At 44.6% G+C, this 21,888-nt stretch overlaps 1 protein-coding gene across 3 annotated transcripts in view; it reads left to right on the top strand.

The window, feature by feature from the left end:
* Positions 1–21,888, top strand: part of ACSF3 (acyl-CoA synthetase family member 3) — a 174,650-nt gene that overhangs the window by 73,687 nt on the left and 79,075 nt on the right. For all 3 annotated transcript variants that reach the window (XM_033940191.1, XM_033940190.1, XM_033940189.1), the window contains one exon: positions 2,575–2,663. In XM_033940191.1, coding sequence (XP_033796082.1) covers positions 2,575–2,663 — 89 coding nt within the window. The remainder of the gene's footprint in view (positions 1–2,574; positions 2,664–21,888) is intronic.

Below are 21,888 nucleotides of genomic sequence, written 5' to 3'. Positions count from 1 at the left end.
AATTGATTTTTGTAAAGATACTAAAGCAATTCTAGCAGTTTTGCCCATCCAAATAAATTTTATGAGAATACTATTCAATTTCTTGTAAACGTGAACAAACATAGGATGGAAAAATATTTATCAGATTGATGGACACTTTTAAATATCTATTCTACCAAAATAGAGTACAAAATATGTTCACATATGAAGTATCCTTATTTTGAATCATTTCAAAAGTAAACAGTTTAGAAATTTACAATCTGGCAAATTCTATCTAGTCCGCCTAAAGTTAGATGCCTACATTGGGATGCTTGGCCTAACTTAATTAATAGGCTTACAGCTGGCACTTAACACCTCATAATTGCTATTAAATGGACTTTAGGCACCTAACTTAAAAACACAGTTCTATAAAAAGTAGGCATCTAATCCAAAGCGTCTGCCTAAAAGATGATGGTTGGAGCAGATTGTTGGTGTGTTTTTAAGTTAGGTTAGGTTCTTCCTTTTGAATTAGGTGCCTAGGCAAAGAAAACCCTGACATAAATACAGTACGCCTAAAGTTAGGAGATTATGTACTTACCCTGGTAAGCTCTTTTCCAGTAGATAGGTGAGACATTCTAGACAGCCAGCTGTGTCCCCACGCGCAGAAGGAATCCACCCCGGACCCTCCCCCCTTGCCTCTCCTGTACCCCACTGGGCTCCCCAGTGCCATCCACCGAGGCTGGCACGCGTGCAGAGGAAAGACTGCAGGTTTACTGTTCTAACCTTTCCAACTGATCCTTTTAGCTTCTTTATAATCATTTTCCTCATTTTATCTTAGTCGCCCTTTCGAAAATTAAATGCCTCTACAGTAGATTTCTTTTTGCGACGTCACTCCTGGTATCAGCTCAAATTTGATCACGTTATGATCACTGTTTCCCATTGGGCCCAACACAGTTAACTCCTGTACTATGCCTTGCATTCCACTAAGGACCAAATCTAAAATAGTTCCCCCTCTTGTCGGTTCCCGGTCCAGTTGCTCCAAGAAGCAATCATTTATGACGTCTAGGAATTTTACCTCCCTAGTACTCCCCGATGTGGCATTTAACCAGTCAGTGGTATTTCCTGCTGCCTAGCTCTCAGCTCCTCGGAATTTGATTGTTGCTTTATGCTGAACTCTGTATATTCTGAGGGACTCCATTTATTAGCTTTTGTATACACTTCTCCCTCCGTATTCGCGGTTTCAACATTCGCGGTTTCGATTATTCACAGTTTTTAGCTTGCTGGCTCCTCCCCCAAGTTCCCAAGTTTATTATAAATTTGCTAAAACGCTTATCAAAATACTAAGCATGTTACAGCAATAAAACAGGAATAAGAACAGAAATAAAAACAACAATATTAAACAGACGAAATATACTCAGACAAACAAGACACAAAATAAGTAGTAAAACGAAAGGATAGTGGGGAGAACTACATTAAATACAAAAAAGAAAAGAATAGTAGCATCGTTAGCCAAAAGCATCAATGAATAAGAAGCTTTTTAAAGCTCCTTTAAATTGATCTAAATTCTGCTCTGCCTGAAGATAAGTGGCTCATGCGTTCCAGAGTGTGGGTGTGGAAACTGAAAATATCGTTGTTCTACGGGTATTTATGATTTTTAAAGAAGGAACCTAAAGTAGATGTTGTCCAGAGGATCTTAAAGCTCTATTAGATTCATAAGGCATAAGATTTTTATCTAGGAATGCTGGTTCTTTGGTTTTGAGGGTTTTGAATATTAAAATCTTGTAAGTTCTCCTGTATTGGACTGGAAGCCAATGGGCTTTTTTTAAAAGAGGGGTAACGCTTTCAAATTTTCCAGAGTTACATCACTGAGCTTTGGAATAACCTCCCTGCCCCGCTGCTGAACCTAGGCTCATTCCAATTATTCCGAAAGCATCTGAAAACCTGACTTTTCTCCAAAACGTAAAGCTATCTATTGAAAATGTAAAAAAGCTAGCTACCCTCTTCATAACCTCTAATTTCTTATGATGTCCTTCCCTTATTTATTGAATTACCTGTAAACTGTGTCAAGCTCTATCTTTATGGAGATGATGCGGTATACAAACTTAAGGTTTCGTTTTGTTTCGTTTACATCAACTTGCATACAGAAATCGCTCATTCCAAGCGTTTACAGAGAAAATCGCTGATTCCCAGCACTTTCTTCACCGTGTTTTGCCTCTCCTTCAGGAACAGGCCAGATCTCCCACCATGTTATTCGCGGTTTCACTAACTTCACGATGGTTTTTAATAGAAAATAGCAAATAACAAATGTAAAAGTTATTTGCGTTTTTTCTGTATTTGCAGTTCTGTTAATCCCCTATCCCTGTGAATACGGAGGGAGACGTGTAGATCACTTCAGAGATCTGACTGCTGAAGTGCATCTGAAGCTGCTTTTTAAATTGTTGTTGATGATCTGTTTATTTTTTAAAGAACTATTGTCTCTTCTGTTTGTGATCATGTGTACATTTAAAGCAACCCACTGGATCCAGCAGCAGTCTCCTTCCTAACTCAGTGATGATAACAGGTCTAACCCGCATGCCTACTCTTGTTTCCAACTTACCCTATTCTTCTGTTTTCCAGGGTCCGTGGGAACTCCTCTGCCAAGAGTGGAAGTGCAAATTGGCACAAACAACTGCATATATGCCCAGGGCAATTGGAAGGAAACAAAGGTAGGAAGAGAGAGTATAACTAGACCAATTCTTTATTGTAAACCGCCTCGAACTACTACGGCTTTGGCGGTATATAAGAAATAAAATAATAATCATAATAATACATCTGCTGCAGAAAAGACAAGAGGGACCAGGTGAATGCACAGGCTGGCATCAAGCAGAGCAAAGTATATAACACAGATTAAAACTCAACTGTGGCGATCACCTTTTTTTGGGGGGGGGGAGGGGGAAAACACCAGCCAGTATGCCAGTACTGGGCAGACTTGCACGGTCTGTGTCTGTATATGGCCGTTTGGGGGAGGATGGGCTGGAGAGGGCTTCAGTGGCTGGGAGGGTTTAGATGGGCTGGAGTAGGTTTTAACGGAGATTTCGGCAGTTGGAACCCAAGCACAGTACCGGGTAGAGCTTTGGATTCTTGCCCAGAAATAGCTAAGAAGAAAAAATGAAAAAATGAAAATTGAATCAGGTTGGGCAGACTGGATGGACCATTCGGGTCTTTATCTGCTGTCATCTACTATGTTACCAAGGATAGGTTAAATTCAGTTAATTAGTTTGAATATGACAGATCTGAGTAGTTTACAATACAAATTCTATTTGAAAAGGAACTCCAATAATGAAAGGAAAGACTTCAAAGAATACAACTAACTCTAACATCACATTTGTCTTAAAAAAAGACATAAGCTACCTTACAAAAAAATTTAAATATAGGGCTACTTTTACAAAGGTGCGTTAGGGCCTTAACGCGCGGAATAGCACGTGCTAAATTGCCCCACGCGCTAGCCACTACCGCCTCCTTTTAAGCAGGCAGTAATTTTTCGGCTAGCATTAGACAGAAGCGGGGGAGACGTGGTCAAATTTGCTTTTTGCGAAGATTAGTTTAGCCGCAGTGTTCTGGATCCGCTGGAGTCTATGAAGGCTTTTCTTTGTCAGGCTTAAGTAGATGGAGTTACAGTAATCCAGTCTGGAAAGAATGATGGATTGTACGAGGACAGCAAAGTGATGATGATGATGGAAGCAGGATCTCACTTTCCTTAGCATGTGAAGATTGAAAAAGCATTTTTTACTAAGGAATTAAGGTGGTCATTGAAGGACAGTGTGGAATCAATGATGACGCCTAGTACTTTGCATGAGTGTTCAAGATGCAACGTGGTGCCAGAGGACAGAGGGATGAGGACGGGTAGCTTATCTAATTTTGGGCCGAGCCAAAGTAGTTTTGTTTTGGTCTCATTTAGTTTCATTTGTACGGTGAGGGCCCAGGATTGGAGGTTCGATATACATGAGGAGATGTTCTCAGAGAGTTTGGTGAGGTTAGAGTCGGTCTCGAGGAGGGCAAGGATGTCATCGGCATAAGTGTAAAGTGTTTCCAAGGGGGACAATTGGAGGAGTTTCAGGGAGGACATATAAACATTGAAGAGAATTGGGGATAGAGGTGACCCCTGAGGAACTCCACAGATCGGTTTCCAAGGGAGGGATGAGGAGCCATTCATGTTAACGAAGTAGGAGCGGGAACGTAAGAATTTTGAGAACCAATCTAAGACTGTTAATATAAGAATTGCCGCTTATGGGTCAGACCAGTGGCCATTAGGTCAAAGACCAGTGCTCTATTTGAGTCTAGCCTTACCTACGTTCGTTCTGGTTCAGCAGGAACTTATCTAACCTTTTCTTGAATCCCTGGAGAGTGCTTTCCTGTATAACAGCCTCTGGAAGAGTGTTCCAGATTTCTACCACTCTCTGGGTGAAGAAGAACTTCCTTACGTTTGTACGGAGTCTGTCCCCTTTTAACTTTAGCGAGTGCCCTCTCATTCTCTCCACCTTGGAGTGGGTGAACAATCTCTTTCTCTACTAAGTCTATTCCCTTCAATATCTTGAATGTTTTGATCATGTCAAGTTCAAGTTTAAAGTTTCTTTATTTTTGATATACCATCTATCAAAACAAGTATCCCCTCTCAGTCTCCGCTTTTCAAGGGAGAAGAGGCCCAGTTTCTCTAATCTCTCATTGTACTGCAACTCCTCCAGTCACTTAACCATTTTTGTCGCTCTTCTCTGGACCCTTTCGAAGAGTACTGTGTCCTTTTTCATGTACGGGGACCAGTGTTGGGCGCAGCAGCATAACCTTCTCCGATCTGTTTGTGATCCTCTATGCTTTTTATTGTTAATTGAATAATAATAACAACTTATTCTAATTGCGAGTTGTGTAGATGGCATTTTGTACATTTTTTCGGTTCTGCCTCCTGTATCTCTGGGCTCTTGCCGTTGCATTGTCACAAATGTGAGGAGAACTTTTTAAATTTGTCACTTCCTGAGGCCCCTCAATGGAAGAATGTCCCTAAGGGAGAGCGAAAAGAGCAAGGTTACCCAAGCTTCAGTGGAGGATCTTACCAGTGGAGTGAGAACTCATTTTACTAATGTCAACATTTTTGAAATCCAGGAATTTGAATTGTATGTGTCTGCACTTACTTTTAGCTCCTATATTGAATCATACAGTGTAATGATCACATTAGAAGTGACCGTCGTTATGGAAAGCGGTCGTGTCACTCATGGCTTCAGCGTTCCTGTATGCCTGTAAATACCTGTGTGTAAGATGCATTTTCATTTGGATACGTAAACAGAGATGAAGCTAGTAGTAATTTCCTATTTTTAAGAGTCTGCCTTGCTTAATAATAGACTTTTCTGCTGCATGGTTGCTGTGGTCTCCAGGTGTTAATCACCTGAGGAGCTGTTTTCTCACTCTGCACCTGTTGTGCACAAAACTGCAGAGATGCTGGCAGAGAGTAAACGAGAGAGATAGAGAAGGTGGGGAGAAAGGAGAATGAGACAGTACGCAGCTGGTGTGGGAGAGTTAGGTGCTGGGTCACTTAGTAAGATATGAAAGATAAAACAACCCTATTTAAGATGTGGCAGGGAGAACCAAATGTTAATAACGACACCTTGTTTAAAAGCATTTCCTTGGAGTGCCAGTGCAACAAAATATTTGCCCAAGTGTCAACAGCAAAAGCGAGCAGTCTGGCCACCAATGTGAATCTTCATCCTTGAACCTCTCAGCTTTCAATTAACTGGCAGACCCCTAAGTCAGTGGGAAGAGTGTGGCGCAGTGGTTAAAGCTACAGCTTCAGCACCCTGAGGTTATGGGTTCAAACCCATGCTGCTCTTTGTGAACATGGATCAGTTGCCCACAGAATATTAGTTACTCTTAATCAGGCTGCTGCCCACCACTGTGCACAGGGCAAAAAAGGGAGCAGTACTTCTACTTAGCTGTGTGATGTGAAAACTTGATGGTACAGCTTCATATGCCTTCTACGATAGCTCAGTAGAGCGTTGTTGTTCCGTCCACGGCCAACCGCTGCTAACCAACAAGAGCCTTGTATCGCCATGACTGGCTGCCTCAGGGATGTTTGTAACTGAAGCTCTCCATCCAGCTGGGGGCTAGATGGATCATAGGTCTCACCCAGTATGAGCCAAGTATAGGACAATTGAGCCATTGTGACATCACTGGTGAGTTTGGCTCGTAGGCATTGGTAGAATGAGGCTTTATGACATCACAAGCTCGGCTCTTGAAATGTTTCTACTCTTTGGGTTTCTGTCAGGGACTTGAGACCTGGACTGGCCACCGTGGAAATAGGATACAGGACTAGATGGACCATTGGTGTGGTTCAGCATGGCCTTTCTTATGTTCTTATATACTGAAGGAGGTCAGTGCTGAGGTCCAAGGGGGATCTTTACTCCACCCTTCTGGCATATTCAAGGTAATTTCAACAAGAAAGCAAATGAGGAAATCACAGGGCCCAATATTCAGCCAGCATGATCAGTGTTTTGCTGACTGCCAATGGCATTAAATCCAGAAAATCAATGCCTGGCCATGTCCGGGTATCAGCATCGAATTTTCAGGATTCTGGGGCTAGTTTCCGGAGCTGGTGTGGAGGGGCTTTTTCAAAACATACTGTACGTCTAAGTCCGATTTGGACATATGGCGCGAGATGTACAAAGTCGGAGGTAAGAAAATGCAAACCACCATACGTCTAGAAATAATTTTTTAAATGAAAATCCTCTATCTGGACGTCCAGGCCATTGGGATGTATTGGACTGGCTAGCCAGGCATGGCAACAGAGCAGTGGGGCACCTTAGAGGTCACTGCTGTGATCTTCACATAAAGGGTATCAGATAAACATCTCACCAGAACTCCCTTATAGGTTATGGTGATCCCCCAAAACCCACTTTACTCACCTGTCTACAACCACAGTAGCCCTTATGGCTTCGGGTGGCACCTATATGGCAGTAGAGTAGAGTTCTAGTGGGCTCATATTTTCCACCATGAATGTAATGGTCAGAGTGGCTTATGGGACTTGCTACTCCTCTCTATGGTTCACTAGCCCACCCACCAGGCTACTTAAGACCCCTGTGTGCAGCTCTACCAGGCTTTCCTAAGGCAGGTGCTGATGTTCTGGATGTATTCAGATCTTTGTGGGTGTGAGGGGGTCAGTGAGCACTGGGGGAGCGTGGGGGTGTCTTATCTTGATGCACTCAGTGGTCATCTGGTCAGTTTAGACACCTTTGTGGAACTTAGACCCTTCTAAAACATGTGTTGTTCCAAATGTATATGGTCCGTCCAAGATGTCTTGCAAAATATTTGATTATCGCTGCAAGATGCCCATGTCTAACCCGCCTCCACCACGCCCATCTCGTGCTCTGAACGTACAGAGGCTGGATCTCCTCACTAGACATCCAGAAAGATGGTTTTGATTATTGGCATCCAAGTGCCGATTTAGGATGCTTTTTGGACGCCTCTGGTTTTTGATTATGAGCCTGTTGGTGCGATATTGAGCATTTAACCATCTCTGGGTTGCTACATAAGGAGAGGACTGCCTTCTTTGAGGTTAATGTGGCCGGTTAAGTGATGAATATTGGCACTTACTAACACGTAGCGCGGGTTTTAGTACTAGCAGCGGCAGTAACTGCTCTGATGCTCATAGGAATTCTTTGAGCGCTACGCATTAGTAAAGGAGGGGGTTAATTAGCCAATTGCTGATTCCACCCTAAAATAGCTGGTTTTCAGTTCGGCATGAACTGGTTATTTTCAGCAGCTAACTCCGAACAGGCGATTTCTGGTCAGTTAAATCGCTTTGAATTTGGACCCCACAGTGTTCTTTGGAGTTCATTTCGGTTCAGCATCTCGAATCCCAGGCTTAGATAGTTTCAGTGTTGGTGTTTCCAAACTGTCTTGTTCCCTAAGCGCAGATATTATGTGTATTTATCGCCCTCCGTTGCCAGACACCATGTATAGATTCAGAAAGGACAATTCTCAGAGACATTAAGCAGATAAATTCCCCTGGACTGTGGACAGGCCTTCTCTCATTGACTGTATTTATGCATGACTGACAAGAAAGTATGTGTGGTGACAGAGTTATCCATTGACGCTTCAGTTTGCAGGTCTGAGGCTGTTCAGTAGATAGAACCCTGAAAGCAGCCTCAATATTTGTGAATAGGTCCTGCAATCACTACTCTTTAATTGGTCAAAGGCAGAGCCAGTTCAAGGATAGTGGGTCCCTAGGTCAACCTTCAGATGCACCCCCCTCACCTCAACAATCATGATCACCACACAAAAATCTTTTAAAGATGCAGGTTAAAGTATATTCTCATCGGTCTTTGAGCTTATGTGGCTCTCAGGAGCAATTTTTTTTTGCTTTGATTGCATCTGATCTTTGCTATCCCCCCATCAAGAAGCTCCCACTCCGTGCCACTGCCTGGTCAACCCTAATGGCTGAACCAGCTCTGGGCAAAGGGACAGGAAAAGGTTACCTACTGCATGGCTGATGAGATGGCAGCAAGGAGTAAAGAGAATGCCATGGTTTTGTTGGGTTTTTTTTTTTTTTATTATCTTGTTGTTTATCCATATGCAAGCTGTCGTAGCAGGCAATGAGCTACCCAAGTGGTGCTGCCTCTCTTCCCCTCAGCTCACTTCCTTCCAGCGCCCTCCCCCTTCCCTCCCCGTTGCCATCTGTTACTCAGTCAGACGCTCTGAACTCCTGTGTACATGAAGGCAGAAAGGATGCAGAGAAAACAAAGATTTTAATGAGTGCTTCACTCCCTGCTGTGCATACAGTGGAGAGGGGTGAGGTCCTGAGCGTGGGGCAAACACGGCAGCACAGTGCCGCATGTGGCTCTTCTCCTGTAAAGACGGCTTGCTTCCTTGCAGGAATATTATTTACTTTAGGATGACAGATGTCTCGCCTTGCATAGGGAACAAGAATGAAGAGATGCCCCCATCACAGTGTATTATGTATATGCTGAAGAAGACAGAGGAGAAATCGCAACTGGGCAGCCTGGATAGTCTTTAGCCACCATTATTTGTGTTACTATGTGTGCAAGATATCATGAAAGTGTATAAAGGGCTGGATTCACTAAAAACACTTCTCCTGATTATCTATGGAAGAAAAAAGCCCAGTGAATCAGGCACAAAGCGTGGCTTGTGTTATAGTTAATTGGGGGACCTAAAGATATGCAATCTAGAAAAATGTTGAGCTCACTTCAGTAAGGGAAGAGAAGGTAGCAACAAAAGGGAGGAAGGTGCCGGAGGAGTGTGCGGCAATGACATAGGACAGACACAAAAGGACTTAGGGGCCAATGTTAAAAACCCAACTCCAGTGCTAGAGGTAATTAGTGCTGGACTAGTGCCGACATTAGCGCAAATTGCATTGAAATGTAGGCAAATGGATGTAAAAGAGGTCATTAGCTGTTCCCTCCCAATGCTCAAGAGAAACAGTGCACAACCTCCCCCCCCCCCTGAGGTTGCATTGAGGGGTTACAAGAAAGGATTCCTCATGATTTTCCTTTTAAAATCAAATGTGTGCAAGTCCAAGCAAAGCCAAAATGAAAGCACACACTGGCACCGGTTGTCTGCGCTTAAATATAAGCCTTTCAAGTGAAAAAAAAAAAATGGAAAAGCTTATATTTAAGATACAGAAGAACGGCGCTGATGTGCTCGCAAAATTCTTCTGCACCTGAAACCAGGCACGTTCTTCCCCTTGCACAGCACGCATATAATTTGCATACTGTTAACGTTAACCATCAGGAAGCTATTTTTGTGCGCTGTTCCCTATAGCGCCAGAGTTGTGAGCATTAGCTTCTTAGTAGCCCAGTGGGGAAGGGATGAAGCAAGACGGGGGAAAATGGACCAATCAGCCCCTGTTAGCCCACATTTTCTGTTCTCGGTGTGGAATGATGGTTTGGTGACAGTTTTAATGCAACCACTTTAGCAAGTTCTGTGGACATTTTAAGTTGGCAGTGTTAAGATGGATAATAGAGAATGCAGTTTATAGGCAATTGGCTGTATGCGCCCCACATAGAAAAGCGAGAGCTTGGATGAGTTTGTAATGAGGAGCAGGGAGCCCCGCTGACATCTCTCCTGCTTCATTATCTTCAGGAGCCTGCGAGCACCAAGCATGCCAGCCACCCGCCTGGGGGAGGGGGGCTGCAGATTGGGAATTGGATTTCACGTCTAATTTATAGCATCAGGAAGAAGCTGGTGTCAAAAAATAATTGCCAGACAGGCTGGCCTTGCCTTTCCCACTGTGTTTACTTGTTACCTGCTGAGGAAGTTTCTAGTCTATGTGTAAAGGTCATATGTGACCTAAAGGGACCCTCCCAGAGCTGCTAACAAGGGAGTTGGAGACTCTCGGAAAGATAATTATTGTTATCTCTGCTCGTAGGTATGCCTTCCATTTCCAAAGCCTCTTGGCTACAATTTTCATTCAACTGACAGTATCGGGGCCTTGATTGTCATTCCACAGCAGCTGACTTTTGTTTATAGCCATGGTGCATTAGCAGATGCTCCAGGCCGTGGACCAGCCCTGTATGCTTCATGTGAATGGCTCTCCCGCTGCAGCACACACAGTGAATTCACGTTCCCATTGTCCAGTCTCTTTGCGTAGTTTACAGCTTTCATGGATAAAACGCGAAGCCAGTCTCCAAATGCAATAGTAACAGAGTGTGATCTGACACAGGGTTTTAAAAATCTACCCAACCCAAAGTGTTAGAAAGAATTATGCACAAGGAATCAAGAACGTCTGTCTGGGGACAAAATAAGCAGTTTCAGCTTCCGCAGCATAGAAAATTTTCATACAGTGAAATAGCAGTTAGGGAATTGCTCCTGTCTAATTGCCTCTCCCTAGCCTCTATTCTCGCAAGGATTGGGCTGCCTTGTAATCTTTCAAGTGTGTATTTCATTTTCTTTTCTTCTGTGAAACCTACTGACCAAAATCATATACTTTTCTGATTGGTTTCTGTATATACTTGTTCCCATGAACAGGGCTGGATTAAGGTATTGGCAAACTAGGCCCATGCCTAGGGAGGGGCCCTGTTGAAAGTGCTCAGGACTCAAGAGGCTGAGATCACCAAATGTACAGTTTGGTTTTCAGGATTTAACAGATTTTTACATAAGTATTCAGAAACTACAAGAATGTCTGACGTGTCTAGAGATCAGAGTTTTAAACTTCTATCTGCTGTTCTGTAATCCTTCCCAACATCCAATACCCCCGCCTCCCCCCTCCCCCGGACAGAACCTTGCTTCCAGTATCACTTACAGCAGAGGCTCTGAAGATGCTGGAGATGAGAATATTTGAAGGCAGCCCTTGTTACAGTAACTGGAGATAGGATAAGAACAGCCTTACTGTATCAAACCAGTGGTCCATGTTGCCCAGTAGCCCATCCTCACGGTGGCCAATCCAGGTCACTAGTACCTGGCAAAAACCCAAAGAGTAGCAAATTCCATGCTATTGATCCAGAGCAAGCCATGTTTTTCTCAATAACAGACTATGGACTTTTCCTCCTTAAAACCAGCTATGCTATCCGCTCTTACCACAACCTCTGACAATGCGTTCCAGAGCTTAAGTATTCTCTGAGTGAAAAAAAAAAAATGTCCTCCAATTGGTTTTAAAAGAATTTCCCTGTAGCTTCATTGAGTGTCCCCTAGTCTTTGTAATTTTTGACGGAGCAAAAAATCGATCCACTTGTACCCGTTCTACTCCACTCAGGATTTTGTAGACTTCAATCTTATCTCCCCTCAGCCGTCTCTTTTCCAAGCTGAAGAACTCTAACATTTTTAGTCTTTCCTCATATGAGAGGAGTTCCTTCCCCTTTATCATCTTGGTCGCTCTTCTTTGAACGTTTTCTAGTGCCACTATATCTTTCTTAAGATAAGGAGACCAGAATTAAACGTAATATTCCCGGTGAGGTCGCACCAAGGAGCGATATAGAGGCATTATAACATTCTTAATCTTGTTAACCATCCCTTTTTTAAAATAATTCCTAGCATCTTGTTTACTTTTGTGGCTGCCACCAGAAGGTTTCAACGTATTGTCTAAAATGACACCCAGATCCTTTTCTTGGGTGCTAACCCCCAAGGTGGACCTTAGCATCACTTTGCATTTGTCCACATCTGCCATTTGGATGCCCTGTCTTCCAATTTCCTAAGGTCTGCCTGCAATTTTTCATAATCTGCATGTGTTTTAACAATTTTGAACAGTTTAGTATCATCTGCAAATTTAATCACCTCACTCATCATTCCAATTTCCAGATTATTTATAAATAGCGCTGATTCCAGTAGAGATCCCTGTGGCACTCCACTATTTACCCTCCTCCATTGAGAAAAATGGCCATTGAACCCTACCCTTTGTTTTATGTCAAATAACCAATTCCTAATCCACAACTGAATATTGCCTTCGGTTTTTCTCAGGAGTCTCTCAAGAGGAACTTTGTCAAAAGCTTTCTGAAAATCTAAATACACTACATCAGCCAGCTCACCTTTATGCACATGTTTATTCACACCTTCAAAGAAGTCAAGCAAATTGCTGAGGCAAGATCTCCCTCGGCTGAACACATGCTGACTCTGTCTCATTAAATCATATTTGTCTACGTGTTCCATAATTTTATTTTTTATAATTGCTTCCACTATTTTGCCTGAAGTCAAGCTTACAGGTCTGTAATTTCTCAGATCTTCCCTGGAACCCTTTTTAAAAATTGGTGTAACATTGGCCACCCTCCAGTGGGTAATGGGAAGAGTGGGGGGCATTGGGATTCAGCCCTAGAGACTGGGGATAGGGTCCAGCCAAATGGAAGAGTGTGGGGACAGAGCACTGGAAGTTGCTCAAAGGAATTGCCACAGCATTCTCAAAGTAATAAACATGCAAATTCATGCCACGTTCGCAGCAAATATGCTGCTTAGCATAAAATATGTCAACTTTCCTGTCAGTGCCTGAGCGATTATTGACTCAGGCACTGACAAGGAAGTTGATATAAAAAATGCATGCTGTGGCAAGCCCCTTACCCCCAACCGACCCCAACATCTCTTCCTTTCTCCCTCTCCCTGCAAACATATCCCTGGTGTCTGGTGGTATCCACCCCTCTTTTTTCCCCAAATCTTAAATAAATGCCCTGGTGATCCAGTGGCTCCCCAACAGACCCCTCCTTCCAGCCACAAAATGCCCTAGTATTCCAGTGGTTCCCCCCACCCCTCCCTCCAATCACAAAATGCCCTGGTGATCCAGTAGCTCCCATACTGCTCCCATAGCAGTGGAACCCCTGCTAGACCAGGCTATGCCAAACATTCCTGGCCCCCTCCCCATCACTTTGGCCAGGCAATCTAGTTGTCTAGTAGAAGCCCACCCCCCCAAACCCCCCATATCTTTAGGAGGCAGGAACAATATCCATTCATTTCTACTTCTCCAGGCACTATCTTCAAAATGGCATCGCCCTGCCCATGCGCAGTGCATCCTGGAATACAACAGGCAGGGCCTGTCTATGATATTAGGGATGGGAATGTGGTTTGGGGAACAAAACAGGCAAAACAATAGATTTCTTGAGGTGAAATTCTGAGACTACTTTAGGGAGGAATTTGGGATGTGTTCGAAGGACTAGCCTGTCGTGATAAAATCTTGTATAGGGAGGATCCAATACAAAGACTTGAAGTTCACTCAAATGACATGCAGACGTAAAGGCTATGGGGAAAATGACCTTCCAAGTGAGAAGTCTGAGACAGCAAGATGAAGTGACTCTGAGATTTCAGAAGAGCAGAGCAAACCACGTTAGGATTCAAAGCACAGGAGGAGGCTTGATAGGTGGTTTTATAGAGAATAGGCCTTTCATGAAACAGAAAAGGATGGACAGAAACAGGCTTCTTGTCCAGGTGGAAGTGAAATGCACTGATTGGTTCTGAGCCGAGAAAGACTGGGTGATGGCCTTATAGGTTTTTTAGTAGCCTTATTGCTGCATAGTGAACTCACTGTAGTCGTTTGGTGTTTTTTTGCTGTAAGACCGTTGAATAAAGCATTACAGTAATCCAGGCGTGTAAGGACAAAGGCATAGAGTAGATGGGTGAAGTCTTGTTCCATGAAGTAGTTTCTTATCTTTTGGAGCTGGCAGAGGTAGTAGAAGAATGAAGAGACTACTTGTGAGAAGTATTTGGAGAGTGATAGGTTTGAGTCAAGAGCAATTCCTAGGCTCTGTACTTCGTCTTTAGCCTCCAAGGTAGTTTATTCCCAGGTTAGGGAAGAGCGGGTGTAGGAGCATTTTTCTTTCCTAATCCATAGTAGTTCTGACTTGGAGACATTCAGTTGAAGTTTGTTTGAGGTCACCCAGTGTGCAGGGTTGTAGTCTGGGTGTCGCGATTTGCTCCTAGTGGTAGGTATAGTTGAATGTCATCAGTGAAGATATTTTGGGGCTTTGTCAAGTACTGGGGTTTTGTCAAGAGATTGAAAAGAAGAGGGGATAATGGGTTCCCCTGTGGTGCTCCATATTTGATTTGTTTCAGTTTGGATAGATTAGTGCCGAGTAATACTCTTTGGGATCTTTGGCTCAGAAAGGATTGGAACTAGTGTAGTGCTGTATTGTGGATACCGATTTCTGCAAGGTGGGCGAGGGCAACGGATGATCAAGCGATAATTAGGTCAAGGCACTGAGTAAATGAATTGAAAAAAATCATGGAAGAGAGAGGCAATGTCCTGGGGTCTATGACGTAAGGCCCCCACACCATCCCGTAATGCTGGGATATATGTAGTGCCCTACCAAGATTTTGCAGTCCAGGCAAGAAACCTCTCTGGCTTATTTCCAAAAGGATAGAAGTTATATTTTTTGTGCAAAGGTTGCTTTTTAGACCATTCATGAATCAAAGCACTTAGTGCCTTTTGGGTGGCTAAATAAGTTTCTCAAGCAAGGGTAGTAGGGGTTAGAGAGCTATTGATATTTCACGTTCTATAGTTGTTTTTCCAAATGAACAATACCCTGAGCAATTTGCCTGGCTTTGGTAATCATATATTGTATGATGTCCCCCCTCAAAACTACTTTTAAGAGTTTCCTAATACAAGGTGGGGTTATTCTTGTGTTGTTCATTGTGCTGGGCATACTCTTTGAAAATGTTTATCATAGACACATGATCTAATCTAATGCTTAGTTTTGTATACCAAGACTTCAATCCAGGAAAGTTTGACTCGGTTTACAATGATTAAGTTAGGCCAATAAGGGCTTATAGAGATTTATCGGGCATATAAAGAATTATCAAGAAAGGCCAAATGGCCCATCTAATCTGCCAAATGGCCCATCTAGTCTGCCAAATGGCCAAATGGCCCATCTAGTCTGCCAAATAGCCCATCTAGTCTGCCAAATGGCCCATCTAGTCTGCCAAATAGCCCATCTAGTCGGCCAAATGGCCAAATGGCCCATCTAGTCGGCCAAATGGCCAAATGGCCCATCTAGTCTGCCAAATGGCCCATCTAGTCTGCCAAATAGCCCATCTAGTCGGCCAAATGGCCAAATGGCCCATCTAGTCGGCCAAATGGCCAAATGGCCCATCTAGTCTGCCAAATGGCCCATCTAGTCGGTGAAATGGCCAATCTAGTCTGCCAAATGGCCCATCTAGTCTGCTAACTGGCTAAATGGCCCATCTAGTGTGCCAAATGGCCAAATAGCCCATCTAGTTTGCCAAATGGCCAAATAGCCCATCTAGTCTGCCAAATGCCCCATTTAGATGGCCAAATGGCCCATCTAGTCTGCCAAATAGCCCATCTAGTCTGTCAAATAGCCAAATGGCCCATCTAGTCTGCCAAATGGCCCATCTAGTCTGCTAAATGGCTAAATGGCCCATCTAGTCTGCCAAATGGCCCATCTAGTCTGCCAAATGGCCCATCTAGTCTGCCAAATAGTCCATCTAGTCTGCCAAATGGCCCATCTAGTCTGCCAAATAGCCCATCTAGTCTGTCAAATGGCCAAATGGCCCATCTAGTCTGCCAAATAGCCCATCTAGTCTGCCAAATGGCCAAATGGCCCATCTAGTATGCCAAATAGCCCATCTAGTCTGTCAAATGGCCAAATGGCCCATCTAGTCTGCCAAATAACCCATCTAGTCTGTCAAATGGCCAAATGGCACATCTAGTCTGCCAAATAGCCCATCTAGTCTGCCAAATGGCCAAATGGCCCATCTAGTCTGCCAAATGGCCCATCTAGTCTGCCAAATGGCCAAATAGCCCATCTAGTCTGCCAAATGGCCAAATAGCCCATCTAGTCTGCCAAATGGCCAAATGGCCCATCTAGTCTGCCAAATAGCCCATCTAGTCTGTCAAATGGCCCATCTAGTCTGGCAAATGGCCAAATGGCCCATCTAGTCTGCCAAATAGCCCATCTAGTCTGCCAAATGGCCAAATGGCCCATCTAGTCTGCCAAATGGCCCATCTAGTCTGCCAAATGGCCCATCTAGTCTGCCAAATGGCCAAATGGCCCATCTAGTCTGCCAAATGGCCCATCTAGTCTGCTAAATGGCTAAATGGCCCATCTAGTCTGCCAAATGGCCAAATGGCCCATCTAGTCTGCCAAATGGCCCATCTAGTCTGCCAAATGGCCAAATGGCCCATCTAGTCTGCCAAATGGCCAAATAGCCCATCTAGTCTGCCAAATGGCCAAATGGCCCATCTAGTCTGCCAAATGGCCCATCTAGTCTGCCAAATAGCCCATCTAGTCTGTCAAATAGCCCATCTAGTCTGTCAAATGGCCAAATGGCCCATCTAGTCTGCCAAATAGCCCATCTAGTCTGCCAAATGGCCAAATGGCCCATCTAGTAGGCCAAATGGCCAAATGGCCCATCTAGTCGGCCAAATGGCCCATCTAGTCTGCCAAATGGCCCATCTAGTCTGCCAAATGGCTAAATGGCCATCTAGTCTGCCAAATGGCCAAATGGCCCATCTAGTCTGCCAAATGGCCAAATGGCCAATCTAGTCTGCCAAATGGCCCATCTAGTCTGCCAAATGGCCAAATGGCCCATCTAGTCGGCCCAATGGCCTATCTAGTCTGCCAAATGGCCCATCTAGTCTGCTAAATGGCCAAATGGCCCATCTAGTCTGCCAAATGGCCAAATGGCCCATCTAGTCTGCCAAATGGCCAAATGGCCCATCTAGTCTGCCAAATGGCCAAATGGCCAATCTAGTCTGCCAAATGGCCCATCTAGTCTGCTAAATGGCTAAATGGCCCATCTAGTCTGCCAAATGGCCCATCTAGTCTGCCAAATGGCCCATCTAGTCTGCCAAATAGTCCATCTAGTCTGCCAAATGGCCCATCTAGTCTGCCAAATGGCCCATCTAGTCTGCCAAATAGCCCATCTAGTCTGTCAAATGGCCAAATGGCCCATCTAGTCTGCCAAATAGCCCATCTAGTCTGCCAAATGGCCAAATGGCCCATCTAGTCTGCCAAATAGCCCATCTAGTCTGTCAAATGGCCAAATGGCCCATCTAGTCTGCCAAATAACCCATCTAGTCTGTCAAATGGCCAAATGGCACATCTAGTCTGCCAAATAGCCCATCTAGTCTGCCAAATGGCCAAATGGCCCATCTAGTCTGCCAAATGGCCCATCTAGTCTGCCAAATGGCCAAATAGCCCATCTAGTCTGCCAAATGGCCAAATGGCCCATCTAGTCTGCCAAATGGCCCATCTAGTCTGCCAAATAGCCCATCTAGTCTGTCAAATGGCCCATCTAGTCTGGCAAATGGCCAAATGGCCCATCTAGTCTGCCAAATAGCCCATCTAGTCTGCCAAATGGCCAAATGGCCCATCTAGTAGGCCAAATGGCCAAATGGCCCATCTAGTCTGCCAAATGGCCCATCTAGTCTGCCAAATGGCCAAATGGCCCATCTAGTCTGCCAAATGGCCCATCTAGTCTGCTAAATGGCTAAATGGCCCATCTAGTCTGCCAAATGGCCCATCTAGTCTGCCAAATGGCCCATCTAGTCTGCCAAATGGCCCATCTAGTCTGCCAAATGGCCAAATAGCCCATCTAGTCTGCCAAATGGCCAAATGGCCCATCTAGTCTGCCAAATGGCCCATCTAGTCTGCCAAATAGCCCATCTAGTCTGTCAAATAGCCCATCTAGTCTGTCAAATGGCCAAATGGCCCATCTAGTCTGCCAAATAGCCCATCTAGTCTGCCAAATGGCCAAATGGCCCATCTAGTAGGCCAAATGGCCCATCTAGTCGGCCAAATGGCCCATCTAGTCTGCCAAATGGCCCATCTAGTCTGCCAAATGGCTAAATGGCCATCTAGTCTGCCAAATGGCCAAATGGCCCATCTAGTCTGCCAAATGGCCAAATGGCCAATCTAGTCTGCCAAATGGCCCATCTAGTCTGCCAAATGGCCAAATGGCCCATCTAGTCGGCCCAATGGCCTATCTAGTCTGCCAAATGGCCCATCTAGTCTGCTAAATGGCCAAATGGCCCATCTAGTCTGCAAATGGCCAAATGGCCCATCTAGTCTGCCAAATGGCCAAATGGCCCATCTAGTCTGCCAAATGGCCAAATGGCCCATCTAGTCTGCCAAATGGCCCATCTAGTCTGCCAAATGGCCAAATGGCCCATCTAGTCTGCCAAATGGCCTATCTAGTCTGCCAAATGGCCCATCTACCGTATTTTCACGCATATAACGCGCGCGTTATACACGATTTTACAAACTGAGTATAACCATGCGCGTTATATGTATGAGCGCGTTATACAAATTTTTTTTTCAGTGTGATCCAGCATCCCCCCTGCGAACCGGCATCCTCCCCCCCGCTCGCGTCACCCCCCTCCTCTGCGATCCTACATCCCCCCCAGCACCGCAAAGACATCGGTCGCTTACCCGATTGGGCACCGGCACCAGCACCAATGCACAGGACGTGCCAGTGCCAGTGCCCGAAGATCCTCCCTCGTTGGGCTGGGCTGGGCCTTGAGCATTTGCGCATGTTCAAGGCCTTCTGGTCTCGCTCCCTCCGAGATTCTGAATCTGAGAATCTCGGAGAGAGCGAGACCAGAAGGCTTTGAGCATGCGCAAATGCTCAAAGCCCAGTCCAGCCCAGCACAGGGAAGAGGGAAGATCTCCCTCGCACCACCCAGCCCAGCCCAGCCCAGGCGAGGGAGGATCTTCGGGCACTGGCACTGGCAAGTCCTGTGCATTGGTGCTGGTGCCAGTGCCCAATCGGGTAACATAGTAACATAGTAGATGACGGCAGATAAAGACCCGAATGGTCCATCCAGTCTGCCCAACCTGATTCAATTTAAATTTTTTCTTCTTAGCTATTTCTGGGCAAGAATCCAAAGCTTTACCCGGTACTGTGTTTGGGTTCCAACTGCCAAAATCTCTGTTAAGACTTACTCCAGCCCATCTACACCCTCCCAGCCATTGAAGCCCTCCCCTGCCCATCCTCCACCAAACGGCCATACACAGACACAAACCGTGCAAGTCTGCCCAGTAACTGGCCTAGTTCAATCTTTAATATTATTTCCTGATTCTAAATCTTCTGTGTTCATCCCACGCTTCTTTGAACTCAGTCACAGTTTTACTCTCCACCACCTCTCTCGGGAGCGCATTCCAGGCATCCACCACCATCTCCGTAAAGTAGAATTTCCTAACATTGCCCCTGAATCTACCACCCCTCAACCTCAAATTATGTCCTCTGGTTTTACCATTTTCCTTTCTCTGGAAAAGATTTTGTTCTACGTTAATACCCTTCAAGTATTTGAACGTCTGAATCATATCTCCCCTGTCTCTCCTTTCCTCTAGGGCAGTGGTTCTTAACCTTGTTGGAGGTACAGAACCCCACCAGTTTCATATGCGTTTTCACCGAACCCTTCTTTATTGGAAAAATAAAATATGATTTTTACAAATTCAAAACATAGGTATACAGTGAGGGAAAAAATAATATCAATTTTGAAAACAAAAAAGTTCTCCTATATTTCGAATAATAATAACATAATAATGAAATTTACTGCAAATCAGTGTGACTTCTGCTGTTGCCTCTCAGAGACCAGTTCAGAAATGTGCTTTACCTTGGCAAGTGCCACTCATGTCATTTTCGCAACAAAGTCTGTTCCTTTTCTTTGTTTTTATGTCCGGCATCCTCGAAAAGGATTGCTCGCAAAGATATGTTGTAACAAACGGTATGAAAATTTCCAGAGCTTTCTTAGCAATAACAGGGTACGTTACCAATTGTTGACACCAAAACGTTGAGAGCGTTGTTGTTCTGAAGAGTTGCTGTTGAACCTGGCTCTGCTGAATTTCAATGATTTCATCGAGGTATTCATCATTGACATCTGTTGTCTCAACACTAAACGTAAACGGCTGTCTCACCCATGCTGGATATGACTCTCTTGTAGGGAAGTATCTGTCGAGAGACTTTGCAAGCTCATCTAAGTGCGTGGCAATAGTTTGCTTCAGTTCCGCGGGTACAGAAATGTCTCCGATTCCAGATACATCTTCAATCTTACTTACACAGTTGTCTAGCAGGGGAAAGTTTGCGAAGTTATTGTTTTCTGTTCGTCGTTTCCATAATGCAACTACTTGAGCCAAGATGTCTTTGCTCATGTCCTCTATTCTGTTGCTGAAATTCCTCTTTCATTTGAAAGAGGAATTTCAGATAACTGAACTTCAGCCGCTTTTCCCAGCATGATATTCGCCATCTTCAACACAGCTGGTTTTATGAGTGTTTCACCAATGGTATGTGGTTTGCCCTGCTTTGCGATCAAGTAAGCAACTTCGTACGATGCTGTGAGGATCGGTTTGTTGATGGGTACAAAGCCGAGAACAGGCAGAGTAGCCTTTTCATCGAATCTTGCTCTCTTCACCTTGAATTCAGCGAGCGTTGTGTTCTTGTATTTTCCATCTCCATGCAGCTTAAGGAAGTGTTCCCTTAGTTTTGCCGGAGCTAGACTAGAATTACTCAACTTGCCATGGCAAATCATGCAATTAGGACGCTGACTCCCATCACGTTCCATTATACATGTGAATCCATATTGTACATATTCGTCCGACCACTTTCGTATTTTGCTCGACATAGTTAGTAAGGGATTAAAATATTAAGATAGGTATCACACGACGTACCATCACAACAGTTACAATTCGACTACTGTGCGCATCAAATCCCCTGCAGCACAGATAGGCCAAGCGATGTTGCGTGATCACCTGCAGCCAATTATGGACAAGCGGGGCGTATCATCACGAATCATAAGCGCTTTGGTCACGTTCAATCTATCAGTTAAATCACAAATTTTGATCAAGAATTGATTGATGTATATAAGGCGTTAGTTACAGATTGATAGATCAAGAAACCGAGTACACGATCAGTCTTGATCAAAATCACTGAATAACTGATAGATGATTGAATGTGACCGAAGCGCTATATGAGTCGGAGGTGTGTTTTGACCTCCGCCGAACACGCGAGACTGACTCACCGAACCCCTGGAGTTCGGTCGAACCCAGGTTAAGAACCACTGCTCTAGGGTATACATATTCAGGGCTTCCAGTCTCTCCTCATACGTCTTCTGGCGCAAGCCTCCTATCATTTTCGTCGCCCTCCTCTGGACCGCCTCAAGTCTTCTTACATCTTTCGCCAGATACGGTCTCCAAAACTGAACACAATACTCCAAGTGGGGCCTCACCAATGACCTGTACAGGGGCATCAACACCTTCTTCCTTCTACTGACTACGCCTCTCTTTATACAGCCCAGAATCCTTCTGGCAGCAGCCACTGCCTTGTCACACTGTTTTTTCACCTTTAGATCTTCGGACACTATCACCCCAAGGTCCCTCTCCCCGTCCGTGCATATCAGTTTCTCTCCTCCCAGCATATACGGTTCCTTCCTATTATTAATCCCCAAATGCATTACTCTGCATTTCTTTGCATTGAATTTTAGTTGCCAGGCATTAGACCATTCCTCTAACTTTTGCA

This window comes from Geotrypetes seraphini, chromosome 4 (assembly GCF_902459505.1).
Source record: "Geotrypetes seraphini chromosome 4, aGeoSer1.1, whole genome shotgun sequence".
Taxonomy (NCBI): Eukaryota; Metazoa; Chordata; class Amphibia; order Gymnophiona; family Dermophiidae; genus Geotrypetes; species Geotrypetes seraphini.
Note: the sequence above shows the minus strand (reverse complement) of the source record. Positions and strands in the feature narration are given on the sequence as shown.